Source organism: Peromyscus eremicus, chromosome 12 (assembly GCF_949786415.1).
Source record: "Peromyscus eremicus chromosome 12, PerEre_H2_v1, whole genome shotgun sequence".
NCBI lineage: Eukaryota > Metazoa > Chordata > Mammalia > Rodentia > Cricetidae > Peromyscus > Peromyscus eremicus.
The window spans coordinates 44784216-44809515 of NC_081428.1; the positions used below are offsets into that span (position 1 = coordinate 44784216).

Consider the following 25300-nt stretch of genomic DNA (forward strand, 5'->3'; position numbering starts at 1 on the left):
AATATATAGGTCAGCTTTTAAAAACAATACTCTTTGAAGAAAATACAGGAAAGACAAACACCTTGATGGCATTTGCCTCAGTAATAATGGCCTGTGTCATGTGTTGAAACTGCATGGCCAGAGCTTGCTCACTGCTTTAATATTTTTAGTTATGTCCCTTTTCAACAAGATGAAAGTAAACCAAATTACCTTTGATTAAAAAAAACAACAACAACTGGTGTTTAGCTATCTGAACATAGGGAATTTTAAAGGCCAGTTTAACACAGAATCTATTTTGTTTTATTCTTGTTTGTTCAGTAGTCCTTGGCATGCCACATTTTGCAATTTAGAATAATCTAACTTTGTCAAATAAGTGATTTCCAAAGAAGGAAAAAATATGTAGAATTTGATATACTACAAATCTTCAATAAAGGCAAAGTATTCTATTTATGTGAATGTATTTTTGATAGTTTTAAATAGCATTATGTAAGTGATAGAAAAATGATAATTTCTTGGCTTATCCTTTAGGGTGAATAGTAAAGTTCTTACAAAGTCACATTTGGTATATAACTTGAATTATCATGTAATCGTATTCCTATTTTACTTTGTAATTTGAACTGCACATTTTTATCTCTTGAATGCTGTCACTCAGCCCTGGTTCCTAGGATGACAGCTGTAAAAGTGTTTCATTCTCAGGCATCCTAAACGCTTACTTTCCGCTAGATTCATTTCCCCTCTTGACGTTTACTTTTAAATAAACATAAGTATATATTTTATCAGGCACAATAGTTCTTAAACTTAATGTTTAATTGAAAGTAGACCTTTCAAAAGCACTGCAGGGCTTTGTTTCACCAGAGTAGCCAGTGTTCGTGTTGTGTGTGTGTGTTCTCCTGCATGTGTCCTCCTGCATGTGTCCTCCTGCATGTGTCCTCCTGCATGTGTCCTCCTGCATGTGTCCTCCTGCATGGCTGCCTGCTAGTGTTGGGCTTCCTTCAGTCACCATCATTTGATGACAGAGGTTTCTCTCTGATTACCTCATAGCCTCCTTGTCTTTTATTCTTCCTCCTCCTCTTCGTGTGTGTGTGTGTGTGTGTGTGTGTGTGTGTGTGTGTGTGTGTGTGTTTATGTCTATCTCAGAACCTTTTCTCAATTAAAAAAAAATTATATACAAGGTGTGATCAGAGTTGCTTCCTGAGTTCTCAGGGCAGACTGTGAACCAAGCTCTACTTCAGGGCATACATTTAAACAGAAATGTCTTCGGGCAGCCTTATATATCCTTATCCTAAAGCTAAAATGCATGCCTTGAAACCTGTGTCCACCAGAGACACAGAGGTACTTTCACATGTGTTCTTTCATTGGTTCTTTAAATGTTAACCTTTGAGACAGCCTTAAAGAATAAAGGTTTCTGATGAAAATGCAATCTGGAGCATAGATCTACCACTTTATTGTTTTATTTTGTCTTTCTACATCAGTTTACTGTTGAAAGAATTAGACCAAAAAAGTTTGCTAACCAAAATACATTAATTTGAAATGTATTTCGAGGTATTTTAGCAAGAGCCTGATTACCCTGAAGATCTATAATGTCTAAAACATATCTGTTATTTTAAATTTATTTTGAAAGTTTTAAAGAGATTTTTTTAAAAGTCCCTTAGAATTTGGAGGCCATTGTGAAATCTCTCTCTCCCGTGTTCCCTGATAGCCTAGTTCTTTTGACCAAACCAGATTCCACATGGCAGAAATAACAATTTGAGATTAACAGTCTCAACTTCTCAGAAGACAAGCATGAGTACACTTCTGTTAAAAGAAAAAAAAATTCAATCTAAACAACGTAATCTTGGAAGGAAGGCTTGGGAGAAAGAAGCCTTGGAAAGAAGGTTTGGGAAATGATTCATGTGGTAACAGCTGCACTATTGGGAAAAGGTGTGTTGGAGTGGTCATAGAGCCGTAGTATTTAAAAGGCCGGGTGCGGTGTTTCATGCCTGTTTGCCCCACATTTTTAAAAGGCTAAAGTGGGGAGATCATGAGTTCTAGTAGAGCCTGTGCTTCATAGTAAGACACTGTTAAAAAAAAAAGAAAGAAAAATAGAGAAAGAAAAAGGGCTCCGTAAAGTATATGCATTAAGCACATATGTACCAGGTTATAGAAAGAAAGAATTTTGAAATTTTTCCATAAAATTTTTATGTGGGTTGTTTGTATTTCTGCCCTTATGAATATCCTTTTTCATTCTGTATGGTTGTATGTGCTTCCTGCTTCTGAGTTGATTTTTGTGTTTGATCTGTAGATCCTACTCAGATGGGAGGCCTGAGCATGCTGCTGTTAGCTGGAGAACATGCTCTTGGAACGGCAGAGGTAAGCCAGGCCCTTAGTCCCTCATTGCCCTTCATGCTGCTCCATCTGTGCTTCATCACATAGACATCTGCATTCCGGTCACCTTGTTGCTGCCCTTCCACATTTACAGCTCACTGAGGAACTTTACCTGTGTGTCTAATGTGTTAAGGGTGGCAGAAGTGATATACATGAGCCAAAAGGACAGAAACACTGCTCCACTGCAGAGTGTGCAAATGTTTGAACCTAGGAGGAAAAAATACAGTGCAGTCCATTGTCATTTGTTGTGTCCATGTTATGGGTATGTAGATTGCATCCTAAAATAAATTCACTGTTTGTATCATGTTCTCATTTAGACTTGCTAGTGGGAAGGTGATGGTAAAAATATGAGACTGTCTGTCTCTCTAGTATCCAAATAATTCCAAACTCCTCTTTGAACATCTGGAATTCAGCATTGCAAAATTGTTTCATCCTTTAAAGTAGAAAAGGAAAAGGACCCAGGGCCTTCATGACCTTGTTTCTGTGATCTAGTTATTAGTCTGCTTTTGCTAAACATTTTAGATCTGATTCTGCTCAGCTGTGGCAGTTAACCATACATAATCTGCGTTTGTGGCATCTTCTATTTTCTAGACCTACTTAACAGAGATCAGTTAAATTAACCTGCAGGTCATGTTATTTTGCTACATTCTGGTTCTTCAGATAGAAAGTTTCCATTCAAACCCACATAGCTGTTTGGAACAAAATAGCAAGAGTGATTAATATTCCCGTGAAAAATGAATTCAGTACCAAACCTGTCCCTAATTTTAGTATTACTCCTTTGGAAGCATACTGCAAACATTCTAAGTCATTTTTCTTTATTTTTCATATTCTTGCTTTTAGTCTGTTCAGTTTTATTACAAGCCTGTGTGCTGTTTCCTGTTTTAAACTTTGAGTTGACCATATAGATTACAGTTAAAATCTGTTCAACTATACAGGCTATTTATACTATGGTGCTGTTGTTATTTATAGTTTATATGTGGCATACAGAGTTGTTGAGTATATATTAAATTTAACAAATTTGTTTCTTTTCATTTTAATGCAGCAAGAGTATTAATTTATGTATAAGTATTTATTATGTTGTGTAAATCTTCCACTGAAAAACATGTGCATGTGACTCTGAGCTTTTGCAGCTCATTATTGAGCATGTTTCCAGCTCCTAACAGCAGCATTGTTGTGCTCCGTTTCCATCCCTAACACATAGTATGACCTCAGGGCAAAGCACACTGTCTTGAGCATAGAGTAGTCTATTGTTCCGCAGGTAGATGTGAACACAGAGTTGACCATTTAGCAGTCTGACTCCTGACCATTGCGAAAGTCAGCATCCCCTCTCCTCACGGATTCAGATGTATTTTATTCCTAACTTTTAGCATTCTTTTACCACTTCAGAACAAATATAAATAATTGATCGTTGTATATCTTTTGGGTGCTAGTAAGAAAAAGGAAGTTAATTTTCTCCATTGCTTGAAGTTTTACCACTTAGGCTCTTTTTAGTACGTTCTGCTTCCTTTAAAAGACATAGCATCATCTGACACATAGCGTAAGCACTGCAGCCATGGACTTTTTTGCCCTAAGAAGTGGAAGCATTTTGAGAACTCTCCAGATAAAGAAGCAAACAGTGCAGGAGCAGGTACCTGTAGTTACAGCCTCAGGAATCCAGCTTTGTGTTCTTGTCCCCTCCCCTCATCTCAAGAGATAGTTAGGTCAGTACTGAAAATAATTGAGCTATTAGAACAGTAAAGTAGTAAAAACTTAAGTAAAATATTACCTCCAAATACCATTAGAGAGCTTACTTTTAGAGACCAGTAGACTTCAGTTAGTCCATAGATTGCTACCTTTCCATTGTTTTATTGCAAATATGTAGACTTGGTAAATAGAATTTCTGTTTAGGTAGATTATCATAAGATAAACACAATAAATATGTATTCAGGTTTTCCTATGAAAATTGAACTAAAATTAAAATAATTCAGAAATTTCATATTTTCTGAAAATATAATCTACTTGTACTATTTTGTTTGACTAATCAAAGTGACATCTTACAAAAAGAATACCACCAAAAGGTATAATCACAAAGGTGTTTAAAGTGACACGATAGAGTCTTTATTTTGAAGTAGTCTTAGAGGGAAGGGGAGGGGACTTTTATCTTTCACTGGAGTGCTGAGATTAAAGGCGTACGCCACCATCACCCAGCAAGAGAATGCTTTTTTAAAGTGTGGAATTTAATATAGGAAATAGATTTTCTTAAATAATACAGGTATTTTTTTACTGTAACTGAAATGATAGAATTCTGCTGAAAAGTTTCTGTGGCCACTACAGTATCATAGGTCTACTTGATGTACCCTTGCAATTATAGACAGTTTAGTTTCTCGAGATGTCAGTGGGTAAATTATACTGATGTTTGCATTTGTTTTCCTCAGTCTTCCAATTTTCAGGCAGCCATGATAGATCTATGGCACTATCAGTTGGGCATTTTTATGTACTGCTGTTTCTGAGCCAAACAAGTCTTGGCTATAGTAAGCTGGAGTCTTTAGCAAATTTAAAGGGTGAATTTTGTTTTATAAATCTGATGTTTTGTAGTTCACACAAATAATAGTCTTCATACCCATATTATATGTAAATACTTAAACTATTTGGCACAAATTTTTAAGAGCAGTATTTATTATAGAATTATTGATTTGAGAAGAAAAATTGATATACTGAACAAGACAAGGACAGAAAAGAATGAGTCCTGGCTCATAACACAGCAAGTCTGTGTCTTCTGAGTGCTTGTAAGAAACTGTGTAGGTCTCCTTAGGAAATGATCCTGTCATAGTCAAAGAAATGGAAGGGTATGAGAGGACATTGTGGAAAATTATTTAAGTCAGAAGTCAAATCAAGTTGTGCAGAAAGACCCTCTTGAGCTGTAGAAGTGAACCAGTCTAAATGAAACACTCAGAGATTTAAGTGAATTCATTGTTGTTTAAAAGAACAGGAAATAAAAAGGCAGAAGAAACGAAAGTAGTATTCTTTTCATTAGATTCTCAGTAGAAGAGGCAGTTAGAGAGTTAAGCTCTTACATACAGTATCAGTGAGTTACTGGAAGATAAAGATACAAGTAAAGTGAAATATTTGATCTGGAATTATTAAAAGTAATCTTCAAGACAGAGTTTTCCATTATTTGTGCTAGTCTAAAAAATGTAAAGCTATATTAAAATTTAAAAATAAAAGCAGGGAGTGTTACGATTCAGAGATTATGTGGAAAAGACAACTATTTAGTACAAAATGTATAAAGTAGTTGGATTAACCTTGGCAAGGACAACATTTGCTGTTGTACCCAAGTGGGCAACAAAGTCATCTTGGCTAGAACAGAAGCAAGCAAAATGGAAAATAAGAGAGATTAGGAAGAACACTCATCGCTGCTGAGGGAAGGCAGGTCTATTCAGTTCAATAACTGAAGCCAGTGTTAGCAGTGTATGAGATTTACCTTAAACTTTGGGTCTCTAGTTTTTGAATGCTTGTTCTTTGGTAGAACAAGTAGATATGACAGTACATCTTTGATCTAGCCACTTTTTACCTTGCCTTCCATCTTATCCATAGAAGCGAATAATAATGCCTGCATCCTGTAACTCTTGAGGCTACTACAAAGATTAAATAAAACCTGTAAGGCATTTTTTACTCCCTGAAAATTCTTGTAAGTATACAGGCTCATCACCATAAGTTATTCTAGGCATTTTATATTTAATTCAAAAGCTTAAATTATATCTATTACTCCTGCAGGCTGCAGTGTGCTTTGCCATCACCAGCATGCATGCATCCATCATGTACACACACACACACACACACACACACACACACAGAGAGAGAGAGAGAGAGAGAGAGAGAGAGAGAGAGAGAGAGAGAGAGAGATCGATCCTTGTTCATTGAAACCTTGGAAGAATTTACAATTGTAATTTATTCTCTTCACCATCACTAGGTGATCAAGAAAAGACGACTTAATTTAATTTATATTAGCTAAGCTAGGTTAGTATAAGAGGAGCTAGCAGACGGAGGTACACCCCCTTATCCAGTGAGGCCATACTACAGAAAAACTTGGTAGTAGTGAACTTGTGCCATCATTTTGTACGTTTAGTCAGATGAAGAGTATGTCTTTGGTGTGTAAGCCATGTCAGGGAATAGACCATACACAAATACCTGCCTTTTATGCAGCTGATACCTCTTAAGGCCCAAGTTTTTAAAGAAAGCTAATCCTTCACATGAACTTTTGACTTCACGGAGAAGCCTCTTGATTTTCATTTTTCAACTGACAACCTGCATGTTTATAAAAGAAGAAATGAAGGTCTGATTGAAATTTGAAAATTATATACTTTGTTTCATGAAACAATATTAATCTTTCACCTCCTTCAGAATGTTGATGATTTCTTGAGCTAAGCAATATTTCTCTCCCTAATCCTTAAAATACTTACTGTCACCTTTATATGTATTATAGCACTTAATTGTTTTTAGCTTTATTGTAAGTTTATGATAAAAGTTCCATCTTATTATTTTTTCATTTACTAAGTTATTAAATGGACTTTATGAAACTTAGGATGAGGAATAAGAAGATTTTAACTGAATACTATGGAGTAAACTATTACAGACAGCTTTCATTCACTCCTGCTTCCTTTCAAAGTGCTGCTCTTAAGTGCTTGGGTAAGAATAACACCTCCTTAGCAGTCTTATGAGTTAAGTTTTGACTACCTTATGAATACATATTAAACCATCAGGGAGGGACCAGGGCAGAAAGGTTAAGTAACTGCCCATTATAGTCTAGCTGCAGTGCCAAAGCTGGGCTTGCGCTGCAGCAGAACTAGCCAGTCTTTGTGTAGCACCCAGGAGACTTGGTGATTCAGTTCCACCTAACTAGCCTCAACTCTGGCCACTTCTCTTATGCTCTGTGTTTCCCATACTAGAGCTAGCAGCAGCCGCAGAACAAGACATTTTGAGATTGCTTCAAGCTAGACATAGGACTAAGCCCTTCACATTGGTTAACTCATTTTGTCCTCCCAGGATTCCTGTCGTGTCCCTTGTTGCATTCCCCATGGCCATAGAGTGAGAAATCAATACTAGGATTTAAACCCAGCTGATTTCCACTACATGAAGAGATATGCAAAACCCAAGCCAAAGAATAGTTGATTGCACTGATATAGTTTAAATGATTCTATCCCCATTTTTAAACACTAAATTCTAACTTTGTTTAAATATTGATTTAGATAAAATTGAAAGTTTTCACTTTTATCAGTGGAATAGGAAAAATTCTTTTCTTACCCATCGGTACACCTTGAGTTAATTTGATATGTGCCTGTCTTATACTAGTATGCTTGACTATTCAAGGAGACTTAAACCCATTAGATTCCATTATCTTGTTTCATCTCCTGGTCCTTACCTATCATAGCTTTTATCCTCTTTTCATGGGTTTATAGCTTCTAAATACACTTTGTTAGGACATGTGCTATGTTTAAATTCTACAGTAGAATGGAAGTAGGTGCTCAGGGAGTTTTTTTTTCTTCCTCTTTACAAGTCTTTCCCTTTGTTACTTTGTAGACAGTACTGCCCATCTTGCCAAAGAGCCCAGCTTCTTCCATCAGTGGTGGGGCTCAAAGCCCAGGTAGTCAGGCCCTTTTCCCTAATTTGTGCTGGGAGTCATAGATGTTTAAAAATGGCAAGAAGACAGAGTGGCTTCCCACTTAATCAGATAAGGAAATTGAGGCAGTCCTTTGTCTCAACTTTTACTACAGTTGTCTGTATAAACAGGATGGAGTGTCCTGTGCTCTTTCTTGTATGAGCTCGGCTGCACAGACTGTGATAATAGGAAAACTTTATCCATGGACTGGAGACAGGATTCTGGTGGCCTGGATACCCTGAGTGAAACTAGGTCTTCCCACCCCCACCCCATTTTACCTGATGATATAACAGGTTCTAGGAAGCACGGGACGCTCAGGTCTGTTGGCTCTGCTTCCCATGGTAGCCTAGTGCTAGTGCCGCATACCGGTGTCAGACAGACATTCAGACACACTCCTCTCATCCCGTGAAGTATGCATACTCCCTGCCCCCATCAAGGCTTCCTCCTCCTCTCACTTCTCTCTCTGCTAACTTACTATAAAGATACAGGTGTAGTCTGACCCTTCTGCTGATGCCCTGACATCCTTCCAGACAATTACTGAGGACTGGCAAGTGCTACCTCTAACTTAATTGGGGCCCCATATCTTTGCAGTTTTGTTTCCCCTACCTGCTAATTGGCCTCCTGCCTCCAGTTCCTCCCAGCCTAGGTCATCCTGCATGCCTCTGACGTAATTATCTAACTGCGTATCTCTCATCATGCTATTCCTCTAACTAAAATCTTTGACTAGCCCTCTATTTCCTCCAGCCCAATTCCCAGACAACAGAATCGCAGTTTCTGTCAGCCTGATTCATCTCCCATTATACTTACATGGCATCTTATTCTTTACCCACTCTGGGAAAGTCACCATTTCTCAATAGCACAACAAAGTGGTACCTCTGTACATCCTCACCTGCCATGACTTTGTCATTCTCACTCTTCCTCTGAGGGATTCCTCCTTTCTTTCCAAGCATATCTCAGAGATTACTTTACCTCCCTCCACCCACACCTTAAAGGATTTTTCTCTGTGCTCCCCTCTAATAAGCTTTCACGCTATATTTCTGCAGTGTAGCTATCCCCTTCACTTGAATTGCAAACAGACTCAGGGTCTGGCACAATCCCTAAGTCATCATTTTACTCCCAATTTTACACTGGATGCAAGTGGCATTTAAACTTCCTAATGGCATCAATCCCCACAGCTGGTACCTAGTGTTTATTGAACAAGTGAAAGAGAAATAAATATTTGACCTGGCAAGAGTAAGAATATGTGGTTGATCTACAATGTGCACTTGCTCCTTTGTTAACTGTTCATCACAGTGCCAAGCACTGTGCAGCTCTGGCTTTGTGCTTTGCAAAGTATGAACAGCCCTTGATACCTAGCTTCCTAAGTCACTTGTAGTCGTAACTAGCTCAATCATGCTGGACCTGTGATTTCTCACTATCTGATTTGCTCTTGTGGGAAAAAAAAATGTTACTTACTTTGTCATAATTCTTTATTATGCTCATCATTTTCCTTCCTTCGTTATTGAGAATCCTAGCTAAATCAAAGTGGGTGGCGATTGAGGGTAAGAAGATTTGAATGTGTGGTTTGGCAGAAATCCCTATAGCTATTTTCTTTTTTGGGCATAGAGCAACACCTAGTGGCTTTATGTATTATTTCAGAGACTTTCTAGAAACAGGATTGTTTGGTTTTTCTTTTCTTGTTTAATGATAGCTTATTTCTTTTCTCATTAATTTATAAGAATAGATGCTGAAGAATAAGTGTTGGTTCATAAAAATCATTCTCCAGTTAACAAAAATAATTTGAATATTCTTTATAACATTTCATAAAGTCTGGGACTGTGATAGGAGCCTTTTGTAGGAAATCTACCTTCCCTTTCATAAGTATAGAATTTTCTATTCATACAATATATGCATTTGGTGTATCCTAGGATCATTTTTGCATTTTGAAATCTTTAGATAAAAATGCCCGACATGTATCACATCCAATTTTACTTTGTAAGATAATCATCCTTACCTTGGTGACATGGAAGCATAGTTACAAATGTAAATTACTACTTTGAATATATACATTCTGATGAAATTTTAATGGGCAATTTACCGTACCTTAATTTGTTCTAGATAAACATTTACATCAGCTCTCTAGTTTTCCTAAAAACTGCATCATTTCCCTTCCTTGCTTATTGAGAATTGCATCTAAATCAAAGGGAGAATTTGAGGAAAGTGCTCCCTCTGTCTTCCATGCTGCTGGCATTGTTGGTTTCTACAGCTCTTTCCCATCCTTTTTTATCTCTACTCTAGACTTCTGTCATGACGTTTCTCTTCTGCTTTGACTAGGGTCAGGTAACCAAGTCACTATGTACATAATTGAGTAGTATCCACATCCCCCAGGCTCTACATTTTGTGCTGTTTCCATTATACTTTACTGACTACACTAATTCACAAATACCGACATCTTGAGAAAGGACATGGTCCACTAGAATAAAATACAGACTTAGTCATTCTCTTTATGCTATTTTAGCCACTAGGCAGCCTTTGTTGTACTTTACTGCCAGGTCACACACAAGAGAATGGAGTCAGTCAACAGATGCTCATTGTGCATCTACTCTGTGCTGCATGGTTAGCACAAACACATGTGTAGACTTCTGTCTTGTGCCTGGTCAGACATGCCTTGAAAATTTCCTATCTTTGACCCTTCCATTCATCTGGTTTTATTAAAATCGTTCATCTTAAAAGTTCATAAAGAAAGTTGTTTAACTTTTAAACTTCATGATTTAAAATGATTTTACAGTAAAATTATCCTTTATCTTTTGTGGAAGTTTGAGAGCAAGAAAGAAAGAGAACATAAAATTGAGTGGGTAGGGGGACCTGAGAAGAGTTGGGATTGGGGAGAAACAATCAAGTAAATGAAAAAAATGTATTTAAAATGATGTTTAAAGTTTAATTTTCTTATTGTTAATATGAACTTTAAGCCACCAGGGCAGTTTGCGTCCTCAGAGTCATTACCTCTCCCACCTCATGGAATCTGAAATAAGAATACATTGATGTATTTATTGGTAATGACATTGTAGCAAACAATGGGCTGCATGTATGACTGTATCCCATACAATCATACTGCCTAGTGATGTCATAGCTATATATTCTCTGTGATGTCACACAGTTCTCAGAATCAGTCCCTTTGTTAAATTGAGCCACGTCCCATGGCCTTAGTTCATTTGCTTATCTTGTTTTTAACCTTTCTGCCCCCCTAAAGCAGATCTCATAAAGTTCTCAGGCAGGCTGTCTTGAACTCCTTCGACAGCCCAGGAATGTCTTGAACTTGGTATCCTACTGCCTCTGCCTCCCAAGTATACTTGCTAGTAGGATTGCATGTCTGTGCCAGGAGACCTGCCTAAATGATAATGTATTTTGCTGTAAATGCCTTTTAAGATTTCCATTTCATGTATATTTTTATTAGAATTTTATAAAGACACTTTGTAATATTTATTCAGTTCCTGGCTTGATTTTTAAATCAAACTTTATTTCCCCAAATATCCAGGAGATAAATGCATACAGTTTCTTTATTATTCCTAACTTTGGTTAGTCATTCCATCCAAGAAGGAAATTTCCAAACCTTTGTGGCTGCTACTTTGAGGGTTTATTGGCTTTCTTTTTAGTGCACTTGGTGTCTTAGTGGTACATTTAGCACAACATGCTTAATAGTCAAGCTGTGATAAGAGAGGCAAGCTTGCCCTAGATGGCAAGTTTCTTAAGGATTCTGCGACTTCTCCATAGTACTTGTCACTAGGAAGAGTCTTCATAACTCTCTAAAACATCCAAAGTGACCATAAAGTTTTCAAATACGTGTTCCTACTCTACAGCCTGTAACACTGCTAGAAGAACACCCTTCCTCTTCAGCCATCAAGGAGAGAAGTTCAGTGGGAACATGTGTGTGTGTGTGTGTGTGTGTGTGTGTGTGTGTGTGTGTGTGTGTGTGTGTAACTTCTGTTGCCTTTTCCTTTGAAGTGAAAAAATACCTATTCTCCCTAGAAAACCTAACTTCATTATTCAGGAATGTAGGAGAAACACACTGACTTAGGACTTACAAGAATACTTCTCAGTTTTCATTAGTTCCTTCAATAATTTTTTTTAAACAGGGTCTCATGTATCCAAAGGTGACCATAAGCTTCTGATTCCTCCTACCTCCACCTCCTCAGTGCCACCGGCATGTGTTACCTCTCACAATATAATTCAACAAGTACTTCTTAGTATCTACACTGTACCTAGGCAGTTTGGAAAGTAATGCAGTGACAGGCTCCGGGAGAGGACTCACAGTAAACGAGTGTGTCTTGTGATGATAAGAGTTAAATAAAGGGGGATTGAGTACTGAGGGTAAGTGTCACTTACCTGTCCGGTCCTAAATTATTTCATCTATAAAAAAGGGAGAGACTTAGGTCAGAATAATAAAGAAATCTTCCGTCAATAGAATTCTCTACTGAGATGAGTATGTCACCCAATACAAATATTATTTCTCACACAAAATTAAAGAGGAAATTTACATTCTTGGAAAAAATCCTGGAAAGACATAATTTTAACTTTTTTTTAAGTAAGTATTGTTAATAATGAAAATAACAGAAGACAATAACAGAATGTTAAACGTTTACAAGTATTAACTTCTCACAAGAGAAAGTTTGTTTAAGTAGACCCTAACCTTCTTAAGATTAGGGTTCATGATATAAATATGTGAAAACTTTGGAAAAGAAAATTTTGACTTGAGTTTTATTTTCCCAGAATTATTCCATTAGAGCTCATGTGTGGGTCTGTGTAATCATGTAACAGGAAGTGTTGAGGCAGCATAGTACAGAGAAGTAGGTGTTCTCTGGATTTGTAACAGAAAGCCAGCAGGAAAATGCTAGTCTTTGTACACATTCTGAAAGTACCCTGCTGTCTATCTACTGTCTCTGTCATTGTTTAGCACTAGAATGGTCGGTCACTTGCATAGAACTTAGTAAAGTGTATTAGTTATTCTTTGTTCTGTGATGAAATATTGTGAACAAAAGCAACTGACAGAAAGAGTTTATTTTGGCTGACAGTTCCAGAGGGCTAGCCTCCATAGTGGCAGGAAGGCATGACATGTGAGCAGGAGCAGGAAGCTAACCTCTAACATCTTTATCTGCACACAGGAAACAGAGAGTAAGCAGGAAGTTGGGCAAGTTCATAACCCTTACTTACCCTCTAGAAGTTTCCATTACCTTCCCAAACTGCACCACCAACTGGGGACCGAGTGTTCAAATAGATGAGCCTGTCGTGGATGGCTCTCATTCAGGCCCCACTCAGCAATTACTTTTTTGTTGGTGTTGCCTCAGTTGTTAGATTGTGAGGTTGGCAATGCTTTAGGTGGCATTTGTTTGTCCGCGGGTGTCATGATGCTCAAGCTGTCTGTCTTTCTTTCAGCCATCCACTGGGCCTTGCAGGCCTGATGTTTCAGAGTCACCTGAGTTGCGTCAGAAGTCACCATTGTTTCAGTTTGCTGAGGTAACGTTTGCATCCTATACTTAATTAATCAAGGAGTCATTTATAAAGCGAGCTTAAATTTGGGCTATTGACATCAAATGAAAGCAGCAAAGAACTCGACTCAGCTCATTTAATTATGAATGGGGACATATAATCAAAGCTTGTAAGAGATATGGGACTCCAGGGGCTTTTTGTTTGATTGGTTTTGAGATAGTGTCCTTATAGCCAGGCTGGTACCAAACTTAAGATTCTGCCTCAATTTGCCATCTGCAGGGATTACAGACATTCACTGCTTTGTGCCATTCTAGAGATGTTAATTGAGAAATAGATACATGTTTATAGAAGCTTGTTAAGTCATACTAATTATTATTATGATTAAACTAGAATTATTATTAAATCATACAACATTTTGATTGAAAATCCAAAGACTGAATAAACTCAGGACTGTTACCTATATATTCTTTGTTTTTTCTTTTTACCTATAGTTGCCTCTTTTCTAACATTGGTTTTTATTACATTTTTTTAAATTCATCTATTTATTTTACATACTGGCCACAGCCTCACCCCCCATCCTTCCCTCCCAGCCCCTCTCCCCCATTACACCCTCCAAGCCCCTCTTCTGTCTCCATCTAGGAAAGGGCAGATCTCCTATGAGTTTCAATAAAACATGGCATATCAAGTTGCAGTAAGACTAAGTACCTCCCCATGTATTAAGGCTGGACGAGTTGACACAGTATAAGAAGTAGAGTCCCAAAAGCCATTAAAAGAGTTGGAGATAGCCCCTGTTCCCACTGTTAGGAGTCCTATAAAAGGATCAAGCTACACAACTGTAATGTATATGCAGAGGACCTAGTTCAGTCTCATGTAGGCTCACTTGTCAGTTTAGTCTCTGTTACCCACTTTGAGCCCAGGCTAGTTGACTGTGTGAGCCTTCCCTTGGTGTCCTTGACTCCTCTGGCTCCTACACTCCTTTCCCCTCCTCCTCCACAGGATTCCTGAACTCTGCCTAATGTTTGGCAGTGGGTCTCTGCATCTGCCTCCATCAGTTGCTGGATGACTCCTCTCTGATGACAGTTGGGTCAGGCACCAGTCGGGTTACAGGAGACAGCCATTCTAACTTGATATTGTAGCATGAAGTTTGCCATTGCCAGAGAGTTACATCACAGGACAGAACTCTTAGTTCAATGTCAGTGTCAAAAGCAGAGATTGAAACCCCTTCTGAAAATACCTCAGTTAATCCTAGAACTCAATATGAACTCTCATCTCCTTCCCCACCCCCAATCTTTAAGCCACCTATTCTTTCCTGGATCATTTAATTTTCTTCTCTTTTCTTGTCCTACCACAGTTTGGTACAGGACAATCATACTTTTTAGATGTCTGTTTGTTTGCATTGGCACCTCCTGCCAGTCCTTTGAGAATATTTACAGTATTCCTAGCTGCTTTGCTTATATCACCAGAATGTTATATATTTGTTCATGGTATATATCTGTGTCTTTCTGTCTTTGACTGAGGGCTGGAATGAGTTTGGGTTGATTTGAATATTGATTTCTGCGAGGACTAAATATAATGGAGAATTCATGCTGTGGTCCCTTTTCAGCAGTTAGAGATATGTTAATTGAGACTTCAAGCAGATATGCTTAGTGAGTGATCCCTGAAGCCCTAATGATAGAATGAACTCTATAGTTTTATCTGAAACTTTGTACATATCACAGTGTGTACATGTTGAGGCCTCTATAGCATATATGATTTTCCAAAGAGATCTGTAACAGTATTGCTTTTATATGAAAGGTCTTGATATTTCTTAGGAAACCCTATTTGTGTCACCAACTGAAATACTTTATGTCAGCATTTATTTATAAGAGTATCCTTCTGTTTAGAACTCACTAAATGCTTTTCAAAAAAAGACAGATGGATTTTAATAGTGGTTCTGTTTGGTTTACTATCTGATTTAATTCCTGAAGAAATATATTATGGGTTAGGTTTGCCTTTTATATGAATTGTTCATTTTTTTCTTAACTTTTATGGATAGCTAGTGGGAATGAGAAGTATTATTGGAAGTAAATTCTACTAGCTTCATAATTCCTAAGACCTGAGGTAAATCCTTGCAGCTTTGTATTTGTAGTTTATCACACTTGCACAGTGTGTTACCAGGGACTGAGAATTGGTGGCTAAACCAAGGAAAGTTACTCAATTTCAGCCTGGAATGTCTTCAGATCCCTTAGTTCAATTTTTTCCTTTTATGATGGTTTGTTTCTGTCTAGCTGATATTTATTTTTAAATAGCTTATCTAATTCAAAACATGTGTTAGCTTTAAATTCTTCCTAGTGTCTTCAGTAGTAAATAGTATCGATGATCAGGCAACCTTTATATTAATTTTGTTTCTTCCCTGATATCACCTTTGATTCTGTGCTGTCATATGACCACAATGTTTTCTAACTTTTCTAAAAGTCATTTTATGGTTGTAGAATTGGGATCAGGGTACATTAGTAAGTATTTATGGCTTAGTAAGTACTCTGTGGTGATTGAACACAGTCTACTGTGTTCTCTTTGGGGTATACAAGTGGGCTGAAATGATAATACCCAAAGCTCCTGCTCACTTCCACTCACTTTCATCCTGCTATGTAACTGAACTTTGTCCACTCAGAAGCAAAAGTTAATAACAGAATTACTCTTAAAAAATTCTTGGAAGTATTTTATTCTGGCCCTCAGAGCAGTTTGAGGGTATTGCTGTTACTCAGTGAAAACAAAACAACATATGGTATTGCAGAATTGTCTGTGCACTGTTAGACACTGACGTGTGTGTATATGTTTTGTGTGATGAGAGACTACAGGTGTCACAACAGAAGGAAGCGGGGGGGGGGGGGGGGGAGTGGCCCAGCCTGCTGCATAAGCATGAGAACTAAGCATGAGTACTCCTCAACAGTGGGGAGACATGGACAGGAAAATCCATGGTTTTTCCAACCAGCCAGTCTCCATGAAATGGGGCATATCAGGTTCAGCTGTAGACATTTTAAAAAATAACGTGGAGGAGAGTGATTGAGGAAGACAACCAGCGTCAACCTTTGCCCCCTACATTCATGTGCACATTGCATGTCCACACACACGGAAACGCTTTCGTATTGGAACAGTTGTGTTCCCATCTATGCCAGACAATACATTTGTAGGCTTATTTGTTTCATATTATATTCATATTATCATCATAATTCTATAAAATAGACACTATCACCATCGTTAATGTACAGTTGGAAAAAAATAAGTCTTGTCTTGAGAAGTTTAACTGAGGTCATATACCTGCTAAGTAGAGATGAGATTAAAACCCGGATACCCAGACCCCACTTCCATGTACTTCTTCCATACTGTTTGAGAGATGCCTCTACACAAAAAGCAGTTTGGAGAGTGTAGGGAAGAGTATGGCTGTATCCACTTACAGCTTCGCACTTTTAATACTGTGTTTTCCTACTTTTTGCAGGGAAGTGGGTTTCAAGCCCGTTTTTCTGTTGTAGCCCTGGCTGTTCTGGAACTCACTCTGTAGACCAGGCTGGCCTCGAACTTAGAGATCCTCTTGCCATTGTCTCCTTAGTGCTGCGATTAAAGTCATGTACCACCATACCTGGCTTTAGTACTATGTTTTTAAAAATTTCATTGAAATAAAGAAATTCATCTGCTTCTGTTTAATGCTACTGCTTGATATATACCAGGTAGTCTTATAAGGTTCATCTTTTGAAGTGAGCCAGACTCTCTTTGTTCTTTACAACCATCGTCTTCCTTTATCATTTGGTACTGATCTTTCCAGAGGGATTTAGAATGGCGACTCCCTTCTGAATCCACATGGAAATACATGGCAGAGGCTAGTAGTTTGATGTAGTAACACTCATTAAACATTGAACATGTCTTGTTTCCTTTTAGATATCTTCAAGGACATCCCAACCTGACGGTCCTTCAAAACAGTGTCAAGCATCAGCTTTGTTTCAGTTTGCAGAGGTAAAGCCTTCGTTTCTTCATGCCAGTTAGGTTCAGAAATCATGTTCATCTTAAGAAATGCTAAAAAGGAACCCTAATAATTTATGTTGCACTTTAGAGTACATTTGCAGCAGGCATTCACTAGTGATTCATTTATTTCATTTTACCTTCTTAATTTACTTCAATCTTTAAAGAAACAAAAACAGCAACAACAAAACAACCTGCTGTCAGCATGAGTGCCACAGGATTCCAGTTGTGTTTCTAGTAGTAAATTAGATGCTGTAATTGATGAATAACTTTCTGAAAGCAAATATAGTGTTGAGTATTACCTGTTAAGCTGTCACTATGTAGCTTTCCACCAGATGTAGCTGCAGCCAGTATTTTATCAGCGTCTAATCCTTGCCTCTGCTCAGGTCAATTTGTGCAGGATCTCCAGTTTTGTCGGCTTGTCATCCAGATAGCATGCACCAAACAGTATTTCTTGGTTGTTGTGCCTGGTTTACCTCAACCCTGTGTTCATCCCTAAAGAGCTCTGTGACAAATAGTAAGATGGACACAGATCATGAAAAAAACATCCTGCCTGCTTTAGGTCCTTGTGCTTTTCATTCCAAGAAAACTGCATATCAGAATCTAGGTAATGTCTTATAGAATCGAGAGAAAATGACAGGCAAGACTGTTCTGTTTAATATTGATGCATTGAATCACCGATTCATTTGAGTATGGAGTGCTGTGTATAAGAAATGTAAAATGATATCCTTTTGGCAAGGGAAAACCTAGCGTTTCACTTTGAAAATGAGAAAAAGATTACTTTCGACTCTTACACTAAGGGAAAAAAATGCTTCTTGGGACACTTCTGAGACTCATAGCACCAGCTGCTCTGCTTATGTTAGGTGACTCTGCTACAGTAGTTACTTTAGTTGCTGATAACTAATATATAAAACTAATAGCAAAATATTATTTCATGAAGAACAATTTGCTAGATGCATCTGAGCACATTAATATTTCATTATAATTTTCCATTCTGATAAGCAGACTGTTGTTTTCATTGTCTAGGGGAAATAGTTTTGTTTAATATTATTTCCTCATTCTTTTCCAGTTATTGATACTCATTTATTGCTGCTAAATATTTTTCAAAAGTTAAAAAGAATGCTGGTGTGTTGAGTGAATTTATTTTTAGTGTTGATATCTAAGCCATTCCCATTCAGTTTTTCTGAAGCATTTCATACAAGATATAATTTATTTGCTATATATTCTGCCGGATTAAAGTCTTTACCCTGTAGCATGAATTTGAAGGGTATGGTGGCCCAGCTTTGATATACCTGATATTTATATATTAATTACCCACTTAATATGAAATGTCAGTGTGGAATATCTTGACCAAATGTGTGTGTACCTAACAGCATGATTAAATGATACTTAAAAGATGCCATCATCAGATTCATTAGCAGCCACTGAAGACCTGGGTCAGTGCTGAAGGACCAAATTGATGGTATAAGGGCTGCTGTCTTGTGATTCTGAAGAATGAGATCAGTGAATCTCCTAAAGGAAGTAATTTGTGCTCAGTGCACTCCCCCATCAAATGACCAGATTTGGTCGCTGCCTTTCAGTTGTACTGCTTCCCCGCCCCACCCCCAATAGGGACAAAAAAGTTACTAGACAGTCTTCAGGGAAGCATCTCTAGAGGTCACACTGCTGCATAGCAGCATTCGTCCCTAAAGTCTTTTGCTTGACACAAAGCAGCTCTGGGATTTGAGGAAGCTTAGGATTGTTAATTTGAAAATTTAGCAGGAGCTGTTTCAGGGGATTGTAGCAAAAGTTATGCATGATGGATAAACCAGCCTGGATAATGTGAACAAACACAACTTCTGCTATACCCAAAAATCTGATTCAGTCTTCCTCCCTCTTCAAGCCCTAGGGGACTTCTTATATTTTGCATAAGATGGTAATATAAGCCATTTTAATTTCTGAGCAAATTAAAGTGTGGCACTTGGGGTTATTTAACAGTATGCGCTACATCTGCTTTCCATAAGAGAAGTCTGTGCTTATCTAGAGATTCATAACTTGTCTAGTCCTTCTCCTTGTGATGGATGAGAACACTAAGTTTCAATCTAGTTTTTACCATCTGACCATCCTGTCAGCCCAGTTGTAGGCCGGCTTACGTAAGGCTAAAAAAGAGTTAACTAAATGAACTAATAAAAGTTGTCTGCTGAAATCTATGATGAACATATATATTGTAGTAGAAATAGAATAGTCTGTAATCACTGTGATGATATATCCCCTTGTTTTTATAATTATTTCACAAAATAACATCATCTTTTATTGTCCTAATTAGTCCACAGCAAAGGTTTTCACACTTTAAAAAGTCTGTGTCTCCCATAAGGCTTGTTCAAACACAGAAAGATTTCTAGGCTCTACTGCTAGGACTTCTGATTGACACAGACTGAGAACTTCCATCTGCAGCAAGATTCTTTTTCAGGAATCACACCTTAAGGCTACTGTTCTCCAGTTGCTGCTGACTTACAGTGTATTATTGTTATTGTTAGTGAACTTTCTCATCCATTGTTCTCATGAAGGAAAGGTAGAAACAGAGGAAGGGCATAAGTGTTTGATTGAAAATTACCATTTATACCCCCATCTATTTTCTGAGGGATTCTCGGTCCTATCATTACCTACTTACGAAGGGAGTCCATATTTATGTATTTAGGAAACATTTAACTCTGTAAAAGTGTTTGGTTTTGGAATATTTATAAGATAGACACATGAAATATTCCTAGACTTTAACATTCCTGCTAATTTCATTCATAAGCTCTTCAGAGGCATTTGGCTATATGTTCTCTTAGAAATGGGTTATTTATTGTGAAGTGTAATTATCAAAGAAATCACAATTGTTAAAGACTGGCCATTTTCTTAGGTTGAAAATGGTTTTTGTTTTTCTTTTTTTAGCAAGTCCTGGGTTTCTGCATTGAAAGCTAAGGAGGACTCCTCCCCCTGCCCCCCTTTTTAACCAAGTCTGACCATCTTAAAGCCTATTGAAATTAACCTTCAGTGAATGGCTCAGTAAAGCACTTCTTTTTTTAATAGGTTCTTTGTGAATGTTTATATTAAAGAAGAAAAATAATATCCCTGCTTTATAAGATCTAGAAAGAAATACAGTGTAAAGATTGCCTGCCCCCATGTCAGTCAGCCTCCTCTTCCATTTTGATACTCATATTTCATCTAGATTCAGCTTAACCCATGAGTGTGCTATCACTCTGTGATTCTTAGCTCTGATGTACTCAGTTGGTCAAAATGAGTTCCCTATCTGCATTGTTGTTGTTCAAAGGTAAAGTGCCACATCACTCACTTTAGATCTAGGTCTTGAAGACCAATGCCTGAATATAATGCCAGAAGGGAGCTATTGTTTTCTATTATTTAATAGGTCTAAAAGCCATGGACAATGCACACATTCTCTGTCTGATATGTGACTGGCTCTTAAATCCAGTGTGTATCTTTGCATTGAAAAATAGCATACTTACTAAAAAGACACAGCTAATCTATATGATTTAGACAAATAGATTTGGACATTAGGTCTTTCCTTAGAAGATATTTACCCTGCCAGTATAAGTAGAATCATAATCATACCAAATCTAAGATATTGTCTCAATAGGATATAAGCAATAGGTACAAATTTAGAGCATTCATTTTCATGATGGGATACTTAATATGTTACTTACTATTGCATTCCATAAAAACACTGTAAACTTCACTACAACTAACCGCAGGACATACTATGTGTTTTTTTGGAGGCATTAATATTTCTTTTAAAGTAAGCAGTACCAGCTATTCTCATCCATTTTTTAAATTTATTTGTGCAATAGTTATCATTCATTTTCTTCAAGACTAGTGTCTATAATGCCTTATAATTACAAAATATTTCACCATCACCTAATTTGACTCTCATCTTACCACCTATTTCCCTTGTATACTCATGCACCTCAAGGAAACACAAAATGAGGACTTTAACATCCAGAGTGATCATTTTTCTTAGCATATTTTTCTATATCCCAGATACTATTTCACCTACTTACTATTACCTCCTCTTACTAACCTTTATGAATAGATACTGCTTATCTGAATTATATAATAGTCAAAGCAACAGAGTTAACAGATTGGCAAACACCATATAGATTGAGGAAAATAAAATTCACAACCACGAGCATAGTATACAATACTCTCCACCTACCAGTGGAGCAATCACACACTGATGGGTCGGAAGCAGCATTTAGGCTAGTCATTGGAAAACGGACATTGATGATATTGTTCTTACTTAAAGGGAAACATGTCCCTTACATTGAAAATTTTTAGCAAGAGTGAACAGTAACAAAATGACAGATTAACAATATATGACTTATTCTTGAAGTCAAAGCCATCATCACAGATAAAATTACAAAAGCAAATATGTAACATAAAAAGGGAAGTGGTCCCTAGAAGAAAACTCTAAGAGAAACTAGTATTTATAGGATCACTGTAGAAAGAAGCCAGCAGAGATTAGCAAAGAATGGCCTTAGAGGCCAGTCTCCAGGAATCGAAGCCCAGAAAGGAGTTGGCCAACAGAGAGATCAGCATGTCAATGTGGTAGAGAAATCTAGATAAAGGCTGAGCCATCTAAATTATCATATGTCTAGTCTTCTCCCAACCTCTGAAAAAATACCCACCCTTCCCCACCCTTCACCAACCCAAAAAATACTCAAGTATTTTAAAAGACATGCTCAGGGAGCATAGTAAATCATTCCATGAAATTTTGTCAGAGTTTGGAAACATGAACCTCTCACACACTTGCATTTTTAGAAATCAGGCTTTTTAGCTACCTTGAATATTTTAGATATTGTCTTGTGGCTGTGAATAGGTGAACATCTGAGAGATTATTTTTAAAAAAGGAAGCTGTCCTAATGTGTAAGAAACCACCTCAAGTCTATTACTTTGTAGTTCATTGGCAGAGGGCAGGGAATCTCTATATATACTGCAAGAGGCAACAGATGCATTAGAGATGAAGTATAGTCAAGTGACAGAAGCTGTGGAACAAAAAGAACAGCAGAGGGAGCTGATGGAAGAAGTACCGAGATGGGCATGGGTAGTGTAGCCCAGCCCAGCCCAGCCCAGCATGCTGTCTCTTGGTAGTTCTTGTTCATGCAACAAAGTTGGTAGTCTACAAATTATGAAATTTAATAAATTGCATCCTCAGACATTTCATCTCTAAACTGTTCAGTTTCATTGAGTAACCAGTTTTTGGAATGGCACTAAAAGTTTTTATATTTGTTAGTGATGACGATAAATCATAAGTGTTGATTGTTGTGCCATCTGTGGAGATGAGCTATTGGCCTCGGAACCCTGCTGGTCCCCAATATGAAATCTCATCTCTGCAGTATAATACTGGGCAAGCTTTCTTGTATTTTAAAGGTAAAATAAATGAGGCTCAGAGTCCCGATTATTTACTTAATCTACATAGCAGAAAATAATGAAGGCATGTCTGGCTGGCTTAGAAGCCATGACTCCTACATTATATAACCTTGGTTCAAGGGACTGACATTTACATTTAGTGTTTCATTCCTTAAGTTACTAAAAGTCCCTGATAATCGTATGTTTGCTTTTTCTTAGTCTAATGATAGACCAATTAAATTCAACTTGTCTAGAAATAGTTAAGTGATAGACATCAGTGAAAACTTGCCTAGTGGAAAATATTCCAAACTCAAGAAAGAGTAGGATCCTTAAGTTATCATCAATAGAATAGCATGTGATTGCAGTGAATTTACTAAAACTGTAGCATCTAGGAAGAAAATAAATCCTCCTAAATTCCTTAGCTAAACTTTAAAAAAAAAATAGCCCAGGATATTAAATAAGTGTTTCTATGAAGGCCTCTTATTCCATGGGTATTCTAGAGAGAATTCCTTCTACCAGTGAGCACCTATCATACAATTTACCCCTGAGTTGACACCCCTTATAATTGCCTGTGGGGTCACTGTAAGTTACTGGGCTGGATTGCCTCCTAAACCAAACTGAGAAACTGTATACAGACAGTTAAGATGTATAAGAAAGAACTCAGAATCATAGAAATGAAGGATGCTTAGGCCATACCTACCTGCTCCCATGGTGACTTCTCCAGGGGAAGAATGCTGTGTTCATGTCCTGAGTAGATCTCTTTTTCAACTCTTAATGAGGCTAAAATTTAAAATGAAGCTTTTATATGAAAATAAGAGTAATGTTGTTCATTCCTAATATTGCTCAGACACTACTTAGTCAGATTTGCAAAAAAGTATATAGTCAGTATAATGCCATGCATGCTGATGCAACCCACATAGTGCAGGCAGATTCCTAACTGTACCCTGTAGGTGTGAAGCCCTTTAGTCTTTGAGTGTAGTGTATGCATAGTCTCACAAAGGCAGTCAGTATGTTATATAAAATGCTTACCTTCCTCTAGCTCCTGTCATGTTACCTACCACATAAGGAGTTCTTTCCACAGAGAACCCAAATATTTCCTTTAAAATTAATTGGTCGGTAAATGCAAAATCATTCTATATATCTTTCTACTCAGCCAATTGATGAGTTAGTTCTCAATATGCATATCATGCTAATATTAAATTTAGAATTGGGAATATGAAGGATAATATTCTTGTCATTATATGGCCATCAAAGTGGCACCTATATTTGAGCAGCTCAAAAGCTTCTCAAAATGATCTAGTTAAAGCAGTTAGGAGTTGGGAGTAGTGTTAGTCCTACAAACTTAAGGAAATTCTTAAGAGGCTGGAGCAATAGCTCAGAGGTTAAGAGCACTGGCTGTTCTTCCAAAGGTCCTGAGTTCAATTCCCAGCAACCACGTGGTGGCTCACAACCGTCTGTAATAAGATCTGGTGCCCTCTTCTGGCATTCAGGCAATGCAGGCAGAAATGAAAAAAAGAAAATAAAATTCCCAAGTATGTAGGTAGAAAGCTAAGATTCTGGCATTAAGATTAATACTATTTATGTGAATCATTTTCTTTGTAGATCTCTTCAAGTACTTCACAGTTGGGTGGTGCTGAGCCTGTGAAACGCTGTGGGAATTCTGCACTCTTTCAACTGGCAGAGGTAAGTCATAAGAAGTTAAGGTCTGCAGGCGTGGAAATCACAAACTAATGACGATAGTGTTTCTTAAACTGTGCTGTCTCACCCATGACCAGAAATACGCTGTATCTAGTTTCTAATAGTAAAGACTACCTTTCACCTTACAATAGGGGGTTTTGCTAGTAAAAGTCATTAAGCACTGAAAAAGATTACCCAGGGATATCACAAAAAACAGTTTCACAGGAAATATTTTTAATAAGACCAGTTTTGTCTCTCTTGGGTTAGTAAGCTTAAGATTAGTAAGTAGTATTAAGTCCAGCCTGAGTTCCAAAAATAGCTTGTTACTTTTTCTCTCTTTGATTTTCTTAAACCACTTCTAAATCTCTAAAATGCACCACTTTTAGTCAGAGTGATTTGTGTGTGTGCATGAAACATTCAGATGACATATTCTAATATCTGGCTTTAGAGTATCACTCGCACATTTGACATGACATGCTACTATTACTCTACTGGCAAAGGAAAAACTATGCAGAAGTTGCCATAAATTGTAGCATTTCTATCATGCTGCAAACCACTCTGCCTAAAGGGAACATGTGGGAGGATTTCATCAACACCAGGATCCTCTCAATTGGGTGATGAAGGGATGATGAGAAACTCTGATACTAAATGTTTTCTTCTCTCTCTTTCCTTCTTGAGCTCCCTCTGAATTCTTTAGTGAGTGGCCTGGTTCTTTTATAAATTCTTGTTCATTTACTGAGCTTAATGAGATCATCTGTCGTTTTTTATCATAAAAATCTGAGAGTTTAAAATCTTTAAGTT

General features: G+C 37.4%; 1 protein-coding gene across 8 annotated transcripts in view; it reads left to right on the plus strand.

The window, feature by feature from the left end:
• The window catches only part of Bbx (BBX high mobility group box domain containing), a 137578-nt gene that overhangs the window by 69396 nt on the left and 42882 nt on the right, over positions 1–25300 (plus strand). For all 8 annotated transcript variants that reach the window (XM_059277325.1, XM_059277320.1, XM_059277319.1 and 5 more), the window contains 4 exons: positions 2261–2328; positions 13388–13468; positions 17354–17428; positions 24425–24505. In XM_059277325.1, the coding sequence (XP_059133308.1) occupies positions 2261–2328; positions 13388–13468; positions 17354–17428; positions 24425–24505 (305 nt within the window). The remainder of the gene's footprint in view (positions 1–2260; positions 2329–13387; positions 13469–17353; positions 17429–24424; positions 24506–25300) is intronic.